Source organism: Euprymna scolopes, chromosome 32, assembly GCF_053919585.1.
Source record: "Euprymna scolopes isolate OS-2025 chromosome 32, ASM5391958v1, whole genome shotgun sequence".
In the NCBI taxonomy this organism is placed as follows: Eukaryota; Metazoa; Mollusca; class Cephalopoda; order Sepiida; family Sepiolidae; genus Euprymna; species Euprymna scolopes.
In genome coordinates this window covers 18,795,001-18,816,794 of record NC_136513.1, presented here as the reverse complement: position 1 = coordinate 18,816,794, position 21,794 = coordinate 18,795,001, and the positions used below count along the sequence as shown (strand labels likewise).

The 21,794-nt window shown below is 30.6% G+C and overlaps 1 protein-coding gene across 17 annotated transcripts in view; it reads right to left on the bottom strand.

The window, feature by feature from the left end:
* The window catches only part of LOC145256229 (ryanodine receptor-like), a 936,895-nt gene that overhangs the window by 440,402 nt on the left and 474,699 nt on the right, over positions 1-21,794 (bottom strand). For all 17 annotated transcript variants that reach the window (XM_080114858.1, XM_080114861.1, XM_080114859.1 and 14 more), the window contains 4 exons: positions 13,738-14,518; positions 10,772-10,952; positions 6,141-6,227; positions 1,150-1,336 (listed from right to left, as the gene is read on the bottom strand). In XM_080114858.1, coding sequence (XP_079970984.1) covers positions 1,150-1,336; positions 6,141-6,227; positions 10,772-10,952; positions 13,738-14,518 — 1,236 coding nt within the window. The remainder of the gene's footprint in view (positions 1-1,149; positions 1,337-6,140; positions 6,228-10,771; positions 10,953-13,737; positions 14,519-21,794) is intronic.

Below are 21,794 nucleotides of genomic sequence, written 5' to 3'. Positions count from 1 at the left end.
TCATGTGTGAGTGATCCGTCCGTGAATTTTCATTTTAATATACTTTCATAGAATGTTTGTGTTATGTCAAAAAAACAAAAACAAAAAAACAAACAAACTATTTTCTTTACGTCACAAGTGTCACGCTCATACATGAATTCTATAGCTAATATAACATACTGACCCAACGGGTCACGGGTAGTCTAGTATATATATATATATATATATATATATATATATGTATATATATATATATATAAAAATGAATTAATGCGAACATTGTTTTCATTGATCACTTATCACCATCAAACAAGTCGCTCTTATTTATATGACTAATGCAGTATAAAAGAGAGAAAGGGGGTAAATAAATGACAGAAATAAAGAAGAAAAGGAAAACAAAGAAGTAGATAGTGTAAATGAATAAATAAAGATGAAAAGAAAAAAAAGAGAAGGAGAGTAAGAAGATGGCGTGAATAAATGACATAAATAAAAAAGAAGAAAAGAAAGAACGAGAGTAAGAAGTTTGCGTAAATAAATGACAGAAATAAAGAAGAAAAGAAAATCAAAGAAAGAGGGTAAGAAGATTGTGTCAATAAATGACATATACAAAGAAGAAAATAAGAAAAGAAAGAACGAGAGTAAGAAGATTGCGTAAAGAAATGACATAAATAAAAAAGAAAAAGAAAAGAGAAAACGTGAGTAATAGGATTGTGTAAATAAATGACATAAATAAAGAAGAAAAGAAAAAGAGAGAAAGAGCGTAGGAATATTGTGTAAATAAATGACATAAATAAAGGAGACAACAAAAATAGATGATGTAAATAATCAATATAAAAAAGAAGAAAAGAAAAAAGAGGGAGGGACAATTACAGGATGGTGTAAATAAATAAAGACGAAAAGAAAAAAGTAAGATGTGAATAAATAAATAGCATAATTAAGAAGAAAAAAGGGAGAAGGAGAATAAAAGAGTGGCGTAAATAAATGACATGAATAAAGAAGAAAAGGACAAGAGAGAAATAGAGTAAGAGGATAGTGTAAATACGTAGTATAATTAAGAGAATGGAGAGGAACAGGGTTATAAACAACATAAATAAAAAGGGAAAAGAAAAAGAAAAGAAAGATCTTGAAACTTGTTGAGCAATATTTTTAGTATTTTGGCTTGGGTCTTACCTGGTTCCTCACACACCAAACTCCAGCCTCTAACTTCGGACATTTTTATGGAGTGTGCTTTTAGGGAAGTATTTGGCACTCTCGCCCAGTAAGATAGCTTCATCACTTGTAGATCTAACCTTGGGGGACATGCAGGCTGGATGTGTTTAGGACCACGGAACAGAGCGGCAGACAAAGGCAAGGTATTCTGTAAAGAGGAAAATAGACTATAAATACAATGGCAACAAAAAACCGTGTAGAAAATACACAATTCCATTTTTCTTTTGTGATTTTTACGAATTCAAATAATAAATACAAATAGAGAAGAAAGTAAGATTCTAATCTTGACGTTAGACGCTACTGCTATTTTCTGATTACATTATCAACGTCAATCTGAATATTGTAATACTTTTTTTAAATAATCATAATTTTTTTACTTGAATAACGCCCAGGGATTGTTTAATTTCTACGAGAAAAATAATACATGTGCAAACAAATGTTGCTTGAAATCTCTACGGAATACCTAGCAAGCATGAAACGATTCCGGCAAGATCAATATCCAACATATTTAATGCATTTCCCTACTTATAGTTTAATGACGAGCGTTGGAAGGTCAAGCAGTTCAAGTCTTGAAATAGAAAAATTGTTTAAAAAAAAAACAAAACAAATAAGACTTTAGTGTCATAACAGATATACGCAAATTGAAAATTAAATAAAGACATAATAATGGTGGAATACGCTATGGTGGCTTAACTTTATATATATATATATATATATATATATATATATATATATATATATATATATAATGAAATATATATAGTAATATATATATAATGAAATCAAAGGGATGTAGTGTTTACCTGATATACGCAATAGTAAACTTCAAACTAATATAAATAACAGTATTTATATATAGAAAATTTAATCCCAACCGAATAAAAAAGCTCAATACGCAATAGAGAGTAGAGCTTATTATAAGAGAAAGAAAATTAAAACTGTATGTATATATATATATATATATATATATATATATACATATATAAAATTAAAACTATATATATATATATATATAAAATTAAAACTATATATATATATAAAATTAAAACTATATATATATATATATATATATAAATATTAAAACTATATATATATATATATTATATATATTATTTTTAAAATTTAAAATGTTAGATGCATGAAATAATAATAAATTTTATATATATATATATAGTTTTAATTTTATATATATATATATATATATATATATATATATATATATAAAATTAAAACTATATATATATATATATATATATATATATATATATATACTTGGAATAGTATTTAATTATATAAAGGAATAACATTCAGATTTTAGATAGCTCAATAATGCAATACTAGAGATATAAATATTTCTAATAATTCACTACTTTACAAGGAACAGAAACTCATTTTTTTTGTTTATTTCAAAACATTAGGTTTTATTTGCAACACCTGCGTACAATTGTTTTTGCCCATAGCTGCTATATAGAACATATAATAGTTTATTAATTATAATTTTACCAACTGGGCAGATCATCATTGCAAAAAAAGTATGCAAAAAACAATTTTCAAAGTTCTCAACAGCCTAATAGCCAGGCCTCCCTTATCAAATCTGGTATTCATGATTGATTTTTTTTTGTACCCCCCAACATATGCTATGCGTATGCTTTTTTCCGTGTACTTTGCAAAACCGTTGTTTGTCTCTCTGTGTGAGGAACAATCTCTACCAAACTACCCTGTCATCTTTTGACTTAAAACTTGATATATAGGGAATTCGGACCTGGGGAACACATTCGATTTGGATTTTAGCCGGTAAAAAAAAAAATAGCTGCTAAGGAGATCAAAACTGGTAAAATTGGAACTTGGCAAGTGTAAGTCGACTTAAAGTGTTTCTCTACGTATGCGCAAATATACATTTATACGTTAATGTTGATTAATTTTAAGAGTTTTTATATCCATCTGCTGATTGCTATGATGTTAACGAACAACGCTGGAGCACTAAATGTTTTGGTTTTGATTCTAGCTTATGGTATCCATGTCACATATTCTTTTCACTTTTGAAATACTACCATGTATTGGATACAACATAATAATCAATAGAATATTGGATTCATAATAATAGATATAAAATTTGCATGAATTAACATATCACATTTGAGCATATTTTATGACCGGGCTATGCCAGGCAGCCACTACTATATATTATTTACAATATAATAATCCATACAATAATAAATACAAAATCTGTATAAACGAAAATATATTTAAGCATAGTTTTCGACTGGGTAACACCGGGCGTTCTACATGTGTTGTATTCTTACTTGAGTTAGTATAGCCAGGTGGAGGATCTGTATTGTAATATTTCGGGAAATATCCATTCATCAGACATGTGTTCGACTGTCAAACGTGTATATTATGGCTATTGTAATTTCACAATAGTCATAATATATGCTTCAGACAAACTACGTTAACCTTTTATATAAAAGAGTGTTACAATAACTTTTGTTTTTTTAAGATTTTCACAGCGTTGTTTTTTGGTATATTATGTTTTGTGTATGATTTATCAGAGAGTACACGGCGCTTCTACAGAATTGGAACGAGATTTAGTTGTTGATAAATGGAGCTTTCAGATAAAAATGGTTTCAACTGATTTATTTTTGTCACTTCTAATAAGTTACAATAGTAGTTTCCAAATTATGCAGTGGAAATTACCTTAACATTACTAAATTATTAAACAAAACAACGTTAATCGTGCAAAATTGCCGCCATCTTGTTTAAATCAAAACGGAAAATTACGTCCCCTTTGAACTCTCTCGTGTTTTACGATCGTTTTCATGAAATTCTATTTTTTTATTTTCTTAAATAAATAATTTTCTACCTTATCGATTTCCGTAATTTTTGGATATAATCATCTTATAAATACAAGAAATACGTAGATACCATTGTTTTCATGTGAAATTCAGTTTTACGATTTCTGAAATTTGGTCCCAATAGTGTAGAAGCACCGAGGACACTTTCTTCCTATTCATTACCTGACTATCACAGCACTTGTTCGTTAGATGTTAGTCAAAGCAGTGCTACTCTTGACGAATTCTTAGCTTTATAGCTAATAGTGATGAGGTGTTTTCAATATTTTTCTGATTCCGATACTATCACCGATTCCGATTCCTTTAAAATTTTCAAATATTTAGTTATAGAGTTGTTCATTTTTAATTTTTATTTGAGCGGGGCAGTACCTTAAAAATTCATGTAATATGTACATATATTTTCATAAACATAAAAATATACTTGTAAGGAACGGTGATCTAAGAATTTTAGTTTTACTAGTTCCTATTTACAATGCCTCCCCACGGGACAGAGTTAGACACCAGGGTCGTTTGTTAATGTGGGGAAAAGGAACAAAAATGAAAAATTGTCTTAGTCGTGAAGGACTTCTCCTCCACTGACAGAGAACAAGAAATTGAAGTGTAGCATCTGAAGAACAGATACTTCACTGTGATCTCGGCCCAAAGTACTTTAAAATCAATGACTATTTATCATTTTAATATTAATGGAAAATTATGTTTTAACAGAAAAAAGACAAACAAACAAAAAGAAACAATAAAAAAAGGATCGTTTTCGGTATTAGAAAATTGCTACAACATTTTCCGATTTCGATACTACTCAAAAGTTCCAATTTTTCCGAATCTCTATGCATACACAAATATACATTTGTATGTTACTGTTGATTAATCTATACATTAATACGATAGCGTGCGTGTTATTATCTGCATCCCGCTTACATCCGAGTTGTTTAGTTGTTTTTTTTCTTCTTTTTTTTTACATAGGCATCACCACTTATCAAGGCCAAGAGGCCACTCGAAGATAAGGATTAAAGAGTGTACAGTAGACAATTGGACAATATAGTAATCGTTAGTAATGGAAATTCGGTAAATTTGTTAACTTATATGAAAGGCTTATATCAAAAACTTGTTTACGTTAGACTTGAAGACAATCATATTGTAGTCAGCTGGAAAACAGGAAAACGGGAGACAATTACACAGGCGTGCAGTTCTAAGAATGAAGCTTTGTTCATACTTCCATTTCTTGTCATAAATAATTTTACCAAGAATTCCTCATAAGTTTCGGTTTCGATTATAGCTAAAGGCACTTCAATATTTATTTTTGTACCTTTTCTCCACGCAAAAAAACGGCCCTGGTGTCTAACTCTGTCCCGTGGGGAGGCATTGTAAATAGGTACAATAATATCAGAGCGTCTTCATTTACGCTGAATATCTACAGAATGTCAACATAAATATATTACATAAGAATAAGTCCCCTGTGGAATTTAAACAGGTCTCGCTAGTTTTAAAAGTTTTGATATCCATACAAAACCGACTTTGACATTTAGTAGGCTATGCCCTTTTCTCCTCTCTGCAGCTTCTTTCTCATAGAAGAAACATTGCTAGCCTCTCTTTGCTCTATCATTATATTCATGGCAGATGCTCGACTGAGCTTCACTCTATGGTTCCTCCCGTTGTCTTTCATGATAAACACCTGACTAGCTACAACAACAATCGCTTCGATTTTATCTACACCTAAATCTAAGCGAAAATTCCATTAGCAGATTTTTTTTTTTGCTAGAACTGCTCATCTATAGAACACAATGCCACAGAGCTGCTTCCCATATGACTATGACATAGTCGTTTTCAAGTCCAATGTGAACAGGAGCCATCCACTAAAATAAATTATCAAATTTCCATTATGGTACCCATTAACTCTTATCCTTGAGTTGCCTCCGGGCCTTAATGAGTGGAGAGTATATGATGTAAAAAAAAAAAAAAAAAAAAAAACCGATTCCGATACCGATTAATCGTCTCAACACAAACATCTAATTATAAGTTCATATACTGAAACAGGCTGCACACACGTTTTTGCAGATTCAACATAGTCACCGGTAAAAAAAAAAAAAATCTTATAAAAGCAATTACCTTTGTCCGCCCCAATTCAAACTGGAACATTTCCTTGATTGTTGGTTCGAAAATGACGGCTGGAAATAAATTTGTTCCAGGTTCCACCTGCACAGAAATAAAAGAGAAAGACGTCAAAGTTCAGGCAAACCAAAAAAAAATGTACAAAAACAAAGTTAAAGTATACAGTTTTTACAATATATCATCCCAACCCTGATTTTTTTTAATGCATAGTAATTTAACTTTTTCCCTTTTTAACTTTATTTAATTACAGATCGAAAATAAGTTGTTTTTTGGGGGTTAGGGTTAGGGTTTTCCCTTTTTAACTTTGTTTAATTACAGATCGAAAATAAGTTGGGTTTTTTTTTGGGGGGGGGGTGTTAATTATCCATTTTAGATTTTAACGAGTGAATTTGAGAATATTATTTATTAAATTATCAATATTTTGAAAGTTATATGAGTTTCTAACTAATCCTGTTATATTTTGGTTGGTTGGTTGTTTTTGTTTTACGGCATATCAACCTTTTTCAGGTTATTTAATGCCGAATCTGGTATATATATATATATATATATATATATATATATATATATATATATATATATATATATATATATATATATATATAATAAACGAAGGTTATAAAAAAGAAAACGCGAGTCTTTGAATTTTCAACAAAATTTTACACTATATATGCTCTGGACCTATTAAATAGATACATTGAGCTTAACTCAAAATTAACGGTGACTGGTTTTTTAAATAACAATCTAGACCCGTTAAACGAAAACGGTATACATTGAAAGTAACGATATTTCAAAAACAAACTTATATATATATATATATATATATATATATATATATATATATATATATATATATATATATATATGTGTGTGTGTGCGTGTGTGTGTGTGTGTGTGTGTGTGTGTGTGTGTGAAAGAAGCCAACAAACCAACAACTTTTATGAGCATCTTGTTCCCACCTTTCTCAACAGATTTGGTGTCTCTGAAGAAAAAACCTTACTTTAGAAAAATACGTAGCCACATACATACAAGAATACAAACGCATGAGAAATATAATATGTATATATGCATACATTAGAAGAGAGTTAAAGAAGTATTCTTTAAATGTGGACATATCTAGATGTTAAGCTCAACAGCTACGGTGGAGCTTAAATATATAAAGAGCAAATAACAGCTCCCCCAATTATATAGCTTTCTCTTATTACACTGACAAATAAATAAATATATTATATACCTTATATATGGCTTTATCTTATCTATAATACTATCATATATCATAGTATATATATATATATATATATATATATATATATATATATATATATATATATATATATATATATATATATATATATATATTAATTATTATTTGAGGGTAAACAGTTACATATGGTCGCTACAAATAGCCATCTGTTTCAGTCAAAGAGACTTCCTCAGGCGACCCAGAACCCCTCGACGCCAAAAAAAAAAAAAAAAAAAAAAAAAAAAATGGCGTTGAGAGGTTCTGGGTCGCCTGAGGAAGTCTCTTTGACTGAAACAGATGGCTATTTGTAGCAACCATATGTAACTGTTTACCCTCAAATAATAAAAAAATATTTTGCTCTTTTTATTGAGCACTATCAAAAAACCTCGTTGTCTTCATTAGTCCCGACTTTTGAACACCTCAAACCTGAATATATATATATATATATCTATCTTCTATCTTCTATCTATCTATCTATCTATCTATATATCTATAAAAACAGAGATGTGTGTGCCACAGACGATTTCTGATTGGTTAATCCAATAATCACATCTCCTAAAAAACAATGGTTTCTACGCTCTTACCTTTACCATAAAATATTATGGCTTTATTTATTGTCCATCTTGGAAGGGTTTAATTTTTTAATAACTTGTTATTCACAAATTAAAAAAATACGAAACTAAACTACACGAAATCAAACGCTCCGACAAACTTAATAGTAGTACTAGCAAGCACACGCGCACACACGCACACACACACGTTCACTACCGTCACGTTGTTATGGCAACCAAACAATGTTTACAAAATGTCTACGCACGTTCGTAGACATTTTGTAAACATTGTTTTTAAAAAATAAAAAATAATACTTCTATTATGTTTTAAACGACTGTAATAGTTTATTTTGGAAGTATATTTCATAAAGAAAATTGACAACCCACTTTAAAAACAGAAATTACGAGTTTTATATATTTTATTCGCAGTTTTTTGTTGACTCTTCTGGCGGCCATGTTGTAAGCCCTAACGGTATTTTTGGAGATTACCCAAATAAATGTTATCAAAGGCAAGATAAGTTACTTTTCCACCAAACTGGATATATTTTTCGTGTTTTTATTCAATGTAGCATATTTATTCAGCTCGAAAAACGGGTTTTTATTACTGTACACATAAATTCGAAAAAGTTGTCAAAAACCAAATATATAACAAATACATGTTATCAAAGGCAAGATAAGTTACTTTTCTACCAAACTGGATATATTTTTCGTGTTTTTATTCAATGTAACATGTTTATTCAGCTCGAAAACCATACGGTGTTTACCGATGTATTGGAAAATTCAAGATGGCGCCTCACTCCCTCTTTAACACGGTAAGTTTGGGAAAAGGTGTTATAAATAAAAAAGTAGAAAAAATACTATTAAAAACCCGCCGAATATATGTCAACCTATGTCACGGTAACATATTGAGCGAGTTTTTAACAGTATTTTATTCAGTTTTTTATTTATAACACCTTTTCCCAAACTTACCGTGTTCAAGAGGGACTAAGACGCCATCTTGAATTTTCCAATACATCGGTAAACACTGTATGGTTTTCGAGCTGAATAAACATGTTACATTGAATAAAAATACGAAAAATATATCCAGTTTGGTAGAAAAGTAACTTATCTTGCCTTTGATAACATTTATTTGTTATATATTTGTTTTTGGCAACTTTTTCGAATCTATGTGTACAGTAATACAAACCCATTAAAAATATTGTTTTTGATTTTGAAAAAATATTGTGGTTCATTTGTATTTAAAAATATTGTGGTTCATTTTGATTAAAAAAAAATCATTTTGATTAAAAAAATTGTTTAATTTTAATATTTGTTTATTGTCTTAACTCATATCAAATGTTTTGCTTGTGTTCTGCTTCAAATATTCATATTCTTACATGCATAATTTTCATTTAATTTTATTAAATAAACTTCAATTTTACTACAAATCAAATCGTGTTCCTTCACTTTTTAAAATGTAATTTATAAGTAATTAAAGAACGCATTCTAATCTTTAAAATCTATAATACAACGAAATATTTAATTGCTTATAATACTTAAACAAACAACTTGTGTTTTTTTTATTATTTTTTTATTATTAATATTAGATGAGTTTCAGTATAAATCATTGTGTTCTTTATTTCAATCCAATTTGGAAGTTTTGTAAATGTATATGATGTTTATAATGACCTATGATTGCGTATTTATATACATTATTTTCCCTATCCTTCTGTTCATCGTACATTTTTTACTCCCAAACTTAAACATGGTGGGTGCATAGAATTCATTTACCGATACAAAAGAAATGATAAGTAAATAAATCCATAAATAAATATTATAAATGGTTTATTTTAATACTTGCCAGGATGCGGAGGAAAATGAATGAAGGGGGAGGGGAATGAAATAAAAACATTTTGGAAACAGATTAAGTTTGAAAGAATTGCTTTGCACAGAAAGAAATTAATGAAAAAAGAATAAAATTAAATTTCTTTTCCTTCTTGATTTCTTTTAGTTTTTTATGAAAAAGGAAGTCAAAATTAAGACTATAAAAAACAATTTTTATTAAGAGCGAACCTCAGTCGTCAGGTCTGTAAAAAAAACGTGGAATAATCAAGAAATGTTTTCTAATACATTTTTTTTTTTACTTATGTGTTCATTTGTCTCTTTGAAGTTCGTTTGTTTAATATATCGGTTTGCAATATCACTTTGTCATTCTGTCAGACTCAAATTTTAAATCTACATATCTATAAAAGTGAAAGTGTGTGTGTGTGTGTGTGTGTGTGTGTCTGTGTACATTTCCCTACGAAATAACTCTGTCAATTTTTAGTCTACAGACTCGAAATTATACAGGGTACTGAGATTTGGAAAAATCTATGTGATCGGTTTTTAGCCAGAAATTTGGCGATTAAGGGGTCAAAGTTCAACGATTTGAGCTTTGAGAACTCTAGCAAACTTCTCCGACAATTTTGGGTCTACACCCTTGAAATTTTAGATATAGGTTCCGTGGACATGGATCTAACTTAACTTGATTTGAGGCCAAAAAAATAAATTTTCAGGGGTCATAATAGGGGTCAAAGTTTAAAAAATTACCCCTTTTTTTTGCTCAGCATACACCTCCAAACACCAGGGCAACGCCGGGCACCCATGCTAGTATATATATATATATATATATATATATATATATATATATATATATATATATATATATATATATCTTCAGTATGGGCCATATGAAGAAGAATACAATCGCGAATGCAGAAGCATTAGTATTTTATTGTAAGAAATAAAAAAGGCGGCAAGTAAGTCACCGTAGAATTTCCACGCAGTTTGTTATGCAAAATCTGTTAAAAACTACACACCTGGTATTTGTTTGCCACCTCTTTTCCGTTGACACTAAAACTGAGAATGCCTGTCGCTGTGTCGATGAAACATCCGATTACAAGGCCTGGGGAGGATTTCTTGCTCGATTCTTCATGTGTTCCACCATAACGTTGTTGAAGAGCACCGGCGCATACCATGTAGCAGTTCTTTCGGCTAACACTGAAAAGGAACGCAAAAAAAAAAAGTAAAAATAAAAATGAATAAAAGTTAAAAAAAAAAAAAAATCGGAACAAGTATCACATTATTAGAAAGGACATGGCATGGATTGTTCGTAACAAAATGGAGAAGATCTGGAAATCCAATCTTGCTCGCGAATTCAAAATCCAATTTTTCCGCCTACTTATTGAGTCAATCTTACTCTTGGACTTTTTTTTCAGCAAAACAACAGCATCGCTTGGATGGATGTTACACACGTCTTTTGAGAAGAGTACTCTATCTCTCGTGGCGAAATCACCCAACTCTAGAAATGATGCGTGGAGACTTACATAGAGTATCAACCACAGTTTGTGAGGGACGTGTTCAGTTTGCTGGGCATTGTGCACGTGCCACAGATGAACTTGTTTCATCATTTGTACTGTGGAGACAGCCATCATCTCACAAATCGATCACGAAAGTTAACTTTTCCAGATAGGTTACAACGCGAGATACATTCATCTCCAAGGAAGATCTTTTGGATGCTATGACAGATAGGGAAAACTGGAAGGGTGTAGTGAGTTCTATCTCGGCTGACGCCGCATGATGATGATGATGATGATGATGATTACATCATTCTCATCTGTTTTTTTCCACAACATTTCGGCCGATGTAACCAACCGTCTTCAGGAGCATTGACACTGGATGCTATTGGTGAATGGTGAAAAATGTTTGGTTTTTTACTTTTCCGACGAACATAACCGTCAGAAATTCAAAACGCAAATAGTGCCAAGTCTATTTCTTTTTATTTATTTATTTATTTATTTTTTTTTAATAAATCCGGGTCCATTTCGTTTTTAATAAATCCGGGTCCATTTCGTTTTTAATAATTATCAATCCTCATCACAAAAATATACAAACATCATATGAAAATAAAAAACGGATCTATTAAAAAAGAAAAAGACTTGGCGCTATTTGCATTTTGAATTCATGACGACTATGTTCGTTAAGAAAGCAACCCCCACTCAAAAAAAAAAAAAAAACAAAAACAAAAAGCGACAGAAAAAAAACAGCATTTATCACCATTCACCATTCACCAATAACATCCAGTCTGAATGCACCTGAAGACGGTCGGAGGTTACATCGACCGAAACGTAGCGAAAAAAACAAAACAAAATGAGATTCATAGCTCAAATAATCCAAATACCCCCCCAAATTATTATCAGTCACTATCTTAAAAATATACAAACAAGTATTACATCATTTCCAAAATATACAGACAAGTATTACATCATTTCAACAGAATTAAATTCATCGATGTTTTAATCTTCCAACCTGAAACTGTGGCAGATTATTATATAAGGATGAACACACACGTTGCTATAAAAATCAAAAGTTTAATTCTTATAAAAATGTTTCTAATAAAAGAGTAGAGTTCCTTTTTAACTGCAACGGTTTCAGAAGTTCTAGCCCTAACACTGAACTTTCCCCATCCAAAACTCACCCCTCCTTTCAACTCGTATCATCTCTCTTCAGCCAGATCCAATAAGATGCTTTCTCTGCTGTTTTTTGAAGATCTTTAATAAATTTTCTCAATTCTGAGTTGTTGCCGTAAAAGCGACAATATAAAATATTATAGTTTCGGCTCCAGGCAGACAAATACAAAATCTCCATTAGTTACAGATTAACTAGTTTAAGCGAATAAGAATTTGAATAACACTTGATATTTTTATGCTTCGTAACTAACAGCTCTGTTATCAGATCCGGCATTATACCATCATCAGTATTAACCTGTTTGCAGCTTTGGTACCTATTTGACTGATTTTCTGAAGTAGCTGGACGCTCTTTTCACACCAACGAAAACGCACATCTTATCATGCCCAAGAGAGTGAAAGACAATCACTTGACTGGCATGAGAGAGTTCAGAGCTAGCAGCTGGAAATCCAAATAAGTGCATATTTTCGTATTCTTGTTCAGTACTGAACTTATTTATTTATTTATTCGGGTTTGTATTACTGTACACATAGATTCGAAAAAGTTGTCACAAAACAAATATATAACAAATAAATGTTATCAAAGGCAAGATAAGTTGCTTTTCTGCCAAACTGGATATATTTTTCGTGTTTTTATTCAATGTAACATGTTTATTCAGCTCGAAAGACACGCAGTGTTTACCGATGTATTGGAAAATTCAAAATGGCGCCCGACTGTCTCTCTAACACGGTAAGTTTGGCAAAAGATGTTATAAATAATAAACTAGACAACATACTATTAAAAAAACACCGAATATATGTCAACTTATGTCACGGTAACATATATTGAGTGAATTTCTAACAGTATTTTGTCTAGTTTATTATTTATAATACCTTTTCCCAAACTTACCCTCTCCGAGAGAGAGTCGGCCGCCATTTTGAATTTTCCAATACATCGGTAAACACTGTATGTTTTTCGAGCTGAATAAATATGTTACATTGAATAAAAACACGAAAAATGTATCCAGTTTGGTAGAAAAGTAACTTATCTTGCCTTTGATAACATTTATTTGTTATATATTTGTTTTTTGACAACTTTTTCGAATCTATGTGTACAGTAATACAAACCCATTTATTCATTTTATTTTAAACATCGTAATTCCCCAAAGAATCGGAAGCTGTGTTTAACGGATAAAGATGTAAAAATGGACAAACATGGTACTACAAAAGTCAAGAGGTTTAATTTATATAATAATGTTTCTAAAAGGAAAGAAGGTACAGTTTTGTTTTTAATTGCAGCAGTTAAATGTCAAAGATCAATGAAATGTACGCGTTCTTACCTTTGTCTGTATTTATATTCAGTGTCTTGGGTAGAGATGATGACATTTCTGATTTTCTTCATATCAAAGGACCCACCTCCCATGTGGAAGCCAGGGGTGACCCAACCCACGTAAACTTGGTTGGGATCTTGCCCAGGGAAGATACGAACGGAGTAATAATACTCGTGCATGCTCTCCGTCAGGGCATTCATTTCTGCGATTTCAGCTTCGGACATTTCGTAATCAGATCCCATGGATGCATTGCTGAATCCATGGTGGATGTCCTTATCTTGAAATTCGTATGGAATCAAACCATCGGGTCCTTCAATGTTGATGGCAGGTGCACCTTCCGTATCACCACCTTTTGGTGCGATATTCTGAGAACTAGCGGCCGACCGGTTTGATCGTTGCGATCTTCCTCCGAGACGGCCAGGTTTAAGCGAGTCGAGCGTCTTAGACTTGCCGTCTTTTGGAGTGGGGGATGGTTCCCTGGATTTGGATCGTCGAAAGAGAGTTGCAAACGGAGACTTGGACGTCTTACTGGCCTTGTTGGCCTTCGACTCGTTCATCTTTTCGGCTAACAGAGAAAGTTTGGAGGAAGATTTCTTTTTGTCCGTTTCGACGCCGAGGAATCCGTCGACCAGTTGCGATTCGCTGGCGGCTGATTTCATGCCCGGAAGGGACGGATCGTGCACGGTTGATTCATCTAAGGAGTGATGGGCTCCCTTCGTCCTCAGAAAAGATGTTCTACGCTGATCAGCATCCGGCACCAACTCATCATCTGTGAATCCACGATGTAGTGCTAAAAGGTTTCGAGGAAGGATGAAAAGAAAAAGAAAACATAATAAGTAAAAGGAAAAAAAAATTAAAGAAAAAGAATATTTACTTATTAATGAGCCATAAAATTAAAAGGATGAAAATATACTTATATACCCCCCATGTTTTTTTCATTTTTATTTCAGTGTAAAGTGTCAGAGTTCAAAGGCACCCTTTTTGGGGCTAGCATTAACCGGTGCATACCAAATGATGTGTTTCATAAAATTTTACCACTCAACCGTGAAATAAGCAAATAAGATTAATGATATAATGAACATGAGCACATCCGGGTCTTCCTTCCAGCAATATTCTGATTGGCTACATCGAAACGCACACAAGCCTCACACTATGAACTTCACTATGTTACAATACTAATTATTTACTTTACTTTAGCTGAAACCACTATCAATAATTTCCCCCACTCTTTATCTGTGCCTAAACCCAAACATGGATTCCACGAACAATGGTTCTTTTTTAGAACAGTTGCTGCTGCATTCGATATTCATCTTTTACAGATCATCCAATGGAGATATTTACACACTCCTTTGTGTCAGGTCGTATAGTAGCCATCCCACAGCAATACATTACAGTTGGATATCATGTGACTCACACTTACATATGTATGCTTTCGTGTGCCCAGTAAATAAACACACACACACACACACACACACACACACACACACACACACACACACACACACACACACACACACACACACACACACGCGCGCGCGTGTGCATATATGTATATAGATGTACATATATATATGTACATCTATATACATATATGCACACACACACACACACATATATATGTGTGTGTGTGTGTGTGTGTATAGATGTACATATATATATATATGGAGTATTCTCTGGTAGTTGAAAGTTTATATAATACAGTAAAATGTCAGTTGCCAAGAGTGCATGCCTTGTAGTTCAAGGGATAGGTATGCTGACTATCAACTAGAAGGTCATATCTTTTATCCTAGCTTGGAGTGAGTGCGAGACTAGCTACACTGAAGAGCTGCGATACAACGAAACGTTATCTCTGTTGATGACTACATATATATATATATACAACGAAACATTATTTCTGTTGATGACTACATATATATATATATATATATATATATATATATATATATATATATATATATATATATATATATATATATATATATGAAACTGAATAAAAAATGAATACGAAAAGTATAAAAGCTTATAATTTTTCTTTATTTGTTTTCTATTGGTGACGTACAGGAATACAACATGTTATTATGTAAAAAATTAAAAAACTTATTTTCACAAGAACATAATATATATATATATATATATATATATATATATTAATGATATTAAATCTTACATCTATGGTTCACATTTCAATCTTGATAAAAATCCATTGCATGATTCTTAATTCTAAAAAATGTCTAAAATTCAACGTTTAAGTTAAAAAGCTCTTGGACAAATTGAGATTCAGAGAAACTTGCTTGAATGAAAATCCGAAATATTTTAATTTTCAAATCGGAGGTTGTACCCATATTATTCTTGTAAAATTCCTTTAAAATACCCCAAAGAAATTGTAATTCAGAGAATATTTATTAACTGACGTCTAATACCTATTATTAAAACTTTACAAAAATTAGAGGTATCTGTATTTTCACGAAGGCTTCCACATCATCATCATCATCATCATCATCATTTGCAGGCTGGCATGCATTGGACGGCTTTATTAAAAGCATTGAGATATCACTTGCCAACGGCACCTTCAGTGTAGCCAAAAGGTTAAAGTTGACGATTATCAGCTAGATGATCATAGATTTGATCCTGGCTTGGGGCGGGGGCAAGTGTTATAACCAGAGATACGTTCGTTTCGACTTCTAAACAAACTTATCTCTGGCAAGGTATTATTTATTCCTCTTTTCCTCAGTTCCTCTTTATTACTCCCTCTAATGTTTTCCTTGGCAATACCCTTGTAAACCGGACCTGCTTTCTCAACTGCTCTACATCTACTAGGCCAGGAACTTTCATCCATTCTTTCAAAGTGCCCATTGTATTAAAGTCTCCTTATACTGTTCAGGTTTAAACTCCCTCTGAGGTCTTGAGGTCTAAGGCTGTTTTTAAGACTAAAAATACACATTTATCATATCATTCTCAAATCATTTCTTCCATGCAACGCATGTCCTCAACCCACAATGACCAGGTTTCACTTCCACGCATTATCGTATATTTTTTTTGCATACATTTTTGATATGACTATTTTTTTCTCATTTTTAAACTGAGACTACCAGAGGAAATAAATGAAGTGTTTGAATGAAAAAAAAACGTGATAAATCCAATTAGTTTAAATTAAGACCTTCAACCATAAAAAGAGGAATATATGAAATCTAGACCTTAACTAAAAGCTTCTTTTGAGTGAAAACGGAAAAAGAAACTTTTCCTGTGTCACATTAAGTAAAACATGATTTTGGAGTGTGGCTGAGCGTTAAAATGGCACACTTTTTGTAGTGATAGTTTCGTAATTTTCAAAATGGCGTTTATCATATTTTTGCAATTGAACTCTTTTAATACTTTACACTAGCACTGCATAATAAGAAAAAGTAAAAATGAAACTCGTAAACTTTATTAACTATTTCTAGAAATATGAGAACCTGTAAAAGTAAAAAAAACAAAAAACAATAAAAATAGCAATGAAAAATAGAAAAATAGAAAATATCGAAATAGCCAATAATTAGGCATTCAAAATAGTAAATAATTAACCATTAAAGATTTGCAATTTAAATACAAACGAATAAATTGTGAAATATATAAATAATACTAATAATTAAAACATAATAATATGAATAATACAAACCTAATAATAATAATAATAATAATAAAAATAATAATAATAATAATAATAATAAAATAATAATCATCAAGTAAAATAATAATAAGAAAATTAAAAATAATGATTATTATTCATCATAATAAAATGATTAATACAAAACTAGTATAATAAAGAAATAACAAGAATAATATAATAAATAATAATAATAATAATAATAATAATAATAATAATACTCAAGTACAATAATAATAATAATAATAATATAAAAATAAATAAAAATAATATTATTATTAATAATAAAATATAATGAATAATAATAATTTTTATTATTATTAAAACATAGTAAATTAATAATAATAATAGTAATAATAGTAATAATAATAATAATAATAATAATGATGATGATGATGATGATAATAATAATAATAATGGAATAATAATAGTAATGGAATAATAATAATGGAATGATAATAATAATAATAATAATAATAGTAATAATAATAATAATAATAATAATAATAATAATAATAATAATAATAATAATAATTATAATAATAATAATAATATGACCATTTGTATCAGCAGGAAATCATTGTTTATAACTGCTGTGATATTTTTAAATCAGTAATAATAAATTCATCTAGAAAATACAACACCAACAACAATACAACAACAACAATAATATATTTACCAAATAAAATCATCAACAACAATATATTTACAAAATAACAATAAAACAACAATAATATATTTACAAAATAAAATCAACAACAACAAACATGATATATTTACAAAATAACAATACAACAACAATAATGCATTTACAAAATGCAACAATAATATATGCACTATTACGTAAATAATAATAATATTTACAAAATACAAATATAGTAATATTTAAGAAAAATACTGCTTCACAATGCATTTTACAATTAACAATTTATTCATGCAAAATCTTGTCATGCCATGCAAAAATACAATACGAATTAGAATTAATCTAACAATGTGCTCTAGCCTAAGGCCAGACTTGGAGGTGCGCCTATAAGAAACTGAATCGGTTGAGGTCAGCAGGTATTGTCATTTAAATATTTTCAAAGAACAATAAACAATAAATTTAGTTTCATTCAAGTTCATCAAACTCTATATTTATTCTGATCAACAGTTTTTTCTTTACTTGCTATTTTCAAACAACCCTTGACCAAGTGCTAAGTCCTCATCCTATTACACTGTAGAGAAATATGTTATGGATCTAATCAGAATTACTTTTTTTGTATTACATCATGCGTTAGATCATTTCGTATTAATCTCTAATTTGACTAGCAATTAAATGGCTATTTAAAATAATTAATAATATTTCGTTTTCTGGTTAAATATTATAAAACTCACCCCCCCCGAAGACATTTTTAGACTATACATAGCAAAACGAACCCTATATTCATCTATTAAAAAAAAAAGCTTAATAAACACTTGCACTATTTTTCACTTTCTTCTGTAACACACGATTGCGTATTTTATTTACCTCTTCTGCAAGAGGTTAGACACAAGGTAGTTTTGAAAAGTCAGTGCAATGTGATGAGCGCACTCTGCACTACAACCGTCGGCATTTTACAATAGGGGCACCTCAGTTAATTAACAATAAACTAACCCCTTCACAAAGAGAAGCCAGACAGCAAGAAGGTTACAGTTTGACTGATTCATCCCCGACATGTAAGAACACAACTATTCAATATGTATGCTTATTAAAAAAAATGTACATGATAATTTTGTGTTGGATTGGTTTTTTAAACTTATACATCCTAGTCCAAATTTACACAACGATCACATCACGGAAAAAATCTAATTCAGTTCACATGAGCCACCCCGTCCTCTTCCCGTTTTATTTTAATAATGTTATATCAAGTCACGAGAAAGGAAAAGGAAAAAGGAAAAGCACATAATGTTTCTACGCCCGAAGATGACGATATATCATCGAAACTTGATTTTAAATAAATAAATAAATAAATATTTATTTAAAAACTAACAAGTTTGCGTTGTATTTGTTTCTTAAACGTACAAATTCTAATTCACACACACACACACACACACACACACACACACACACACACACACACACACACACACACATTATTTTTTATTTATTCATTGCGGACTATTATCCTCATCTTTTTAGTTGTTGTTTCACGACGTTTCGGCCAACTATCCCTCTGGCCTTCGTCAGGTGGTTACCGTAACGTGATAGAAACACCGAATCTCCCAACTGCATTCTCGGCAATTACGAATAAGCATTCCAATTAATTAAATAATATACATATTATTTTGTTGAAAAATCATTCATTGCAGTTTTTTTTTTGTGAGGCAAACCAGGGTGTCATTGTGGCAGACAGTTTCTGAGTTGGAGTACCACTTTTTTTTTTATACGTTTCCAATCATATAAAACCAAAGAAAACGGCGCACAAAGACATTCTTTTTTTTCTGAAGTGCTGAGGACACTGAACAGTCAAAAAGGTCGCTTTTCGAACTCAGAAGCCATCTTTCCATGATAATAAATCTTTGGTTTGCCTCACAAAAACTGCACTGTACAGGTTTGAATAAAACAATTCATATTTGCTCTCTCAAAATTCGCGATCTGGTATTTTTATCTATTTCTTTTCTAAAAATGATTTATAATTAAATAATAATTATTCATTTACATCCACATACAGACACTAGTGGTTAATGCTTACGCAATCATCGGTGTAGGTAACAATTCCTACAGGTCATGAGATTCGAACCTAGCCACGAAGTCACCTTTTGCTCCATTTGCTGAGCCTCTATTTCAGGGCCACCAAACAATTGCCATGGGAATGAAGGGAATTAAGAACTATTAAACATTGAATTCAGGCGAATAAAAGGACAATCTTGAGTGTTCGAACGAGCGAAAGTCGTGAACATTGCATAGACGCTAGTGGACTGTCTTTGTTATAATTCCGCAGACAGTGCTCATTCTTAAGTATTCTTAAAGGGGCTTGATAATTATAATTAAATAATAATTATTCATTTATACCTACAGGCACTAGTGTTTCATGCTTACGCAATCTTCAGTATAGAGTAATAATTTCTGCCGGTCATGAGAGATTCTAACCTAACCACGAAGCCACCTCATATATATATATATATATATATATATATATATATATATATATATATATATATATATATATATATTAAATGTTTATTTTTGAAACATTGTTAATTTCAATGTATACCGTTTTCTTTTAAGGGTTAAGACTGTTATGATGAAAACTGAATCACCGTTAATTTTGACCAAAGCTCAGTGTACATATTTTATAGGTGCAGAGCATATATAGTACGAAATTTTGTTTAAATTCAAAGACTTACATTTTTTCTTTTTTATTAATTTTTTTTATTTCGTCTTGAATTCCTTCATTACAGCCGTTTTGTTAATGGGATGGCAATTTTATGATTTTATGTATTCATAAAAATCTCTTTTTCCTCACTCACTCGTCAGATGTTATTTCCATTCGATGTTACCAACAAAAAATTAATTTTGTACATGATAGATCTGGTGTTTTCGTTTGAGGAAAAGAAATTCCATCCCCACGTTTTTACAAGTTGGCCATCTTGCAAGATCGAAGATGAAATAATCAAAAGTTATAAAAAAGAAAAAAATACAAGTCTCTGAACTTCAACAAAGTTATATATATATATATATATATATATATATATATATATATATATATATATATATATATATATATATCACTGTAAAATGTTTTCTGCATGCGATTATGGGGATATTTTTTTAATTTATTGTGGAGATAGTTTTCCTCGAATATCAATGTTTTAGTAAGTGTTTTTGCATTTTCGGACATTATGCTTTTTTTTCTACCCCTGAAGTAATTTATCACTGTTTTCCTTTTTATTCCATTAACTTATCTGTGGCTGTTATAATATTTTCCTGTCTCTGAAGATTTGGCAACATCGGCTACCTGCACAATGAAACATGTTTAAGACGACTATGAAAAAAGAAAATATAAACATTCGCCTATATATAAAATAAAAACATGATTGTGGATTAACTTTTTTGTGGTAACTTGAATTCAAATTTAGGGTAGATATTCTCTGAAGGCGATAATATATCTCATTAAACTTATTCTTAACAATTTTGAATATTTTATAAGAAATATATACGTTAACATTTTTTAATAAATCAATATATATATATATATATATATATATATATATATCGACATTTGTTTCCAGGCGTCACTTCACTTGCGACTGGCATTTAACAATGTCGATTCAGGAGAGGAGTGGTTGGAGTCTGCACCTCCTGCCACAAAAATTTCACGTGCAGGCACCCCTTTATGGGTATCCATAGCCTGACAAAGACTGAACGGAGCCCCATATATATATATATATATATATATATATA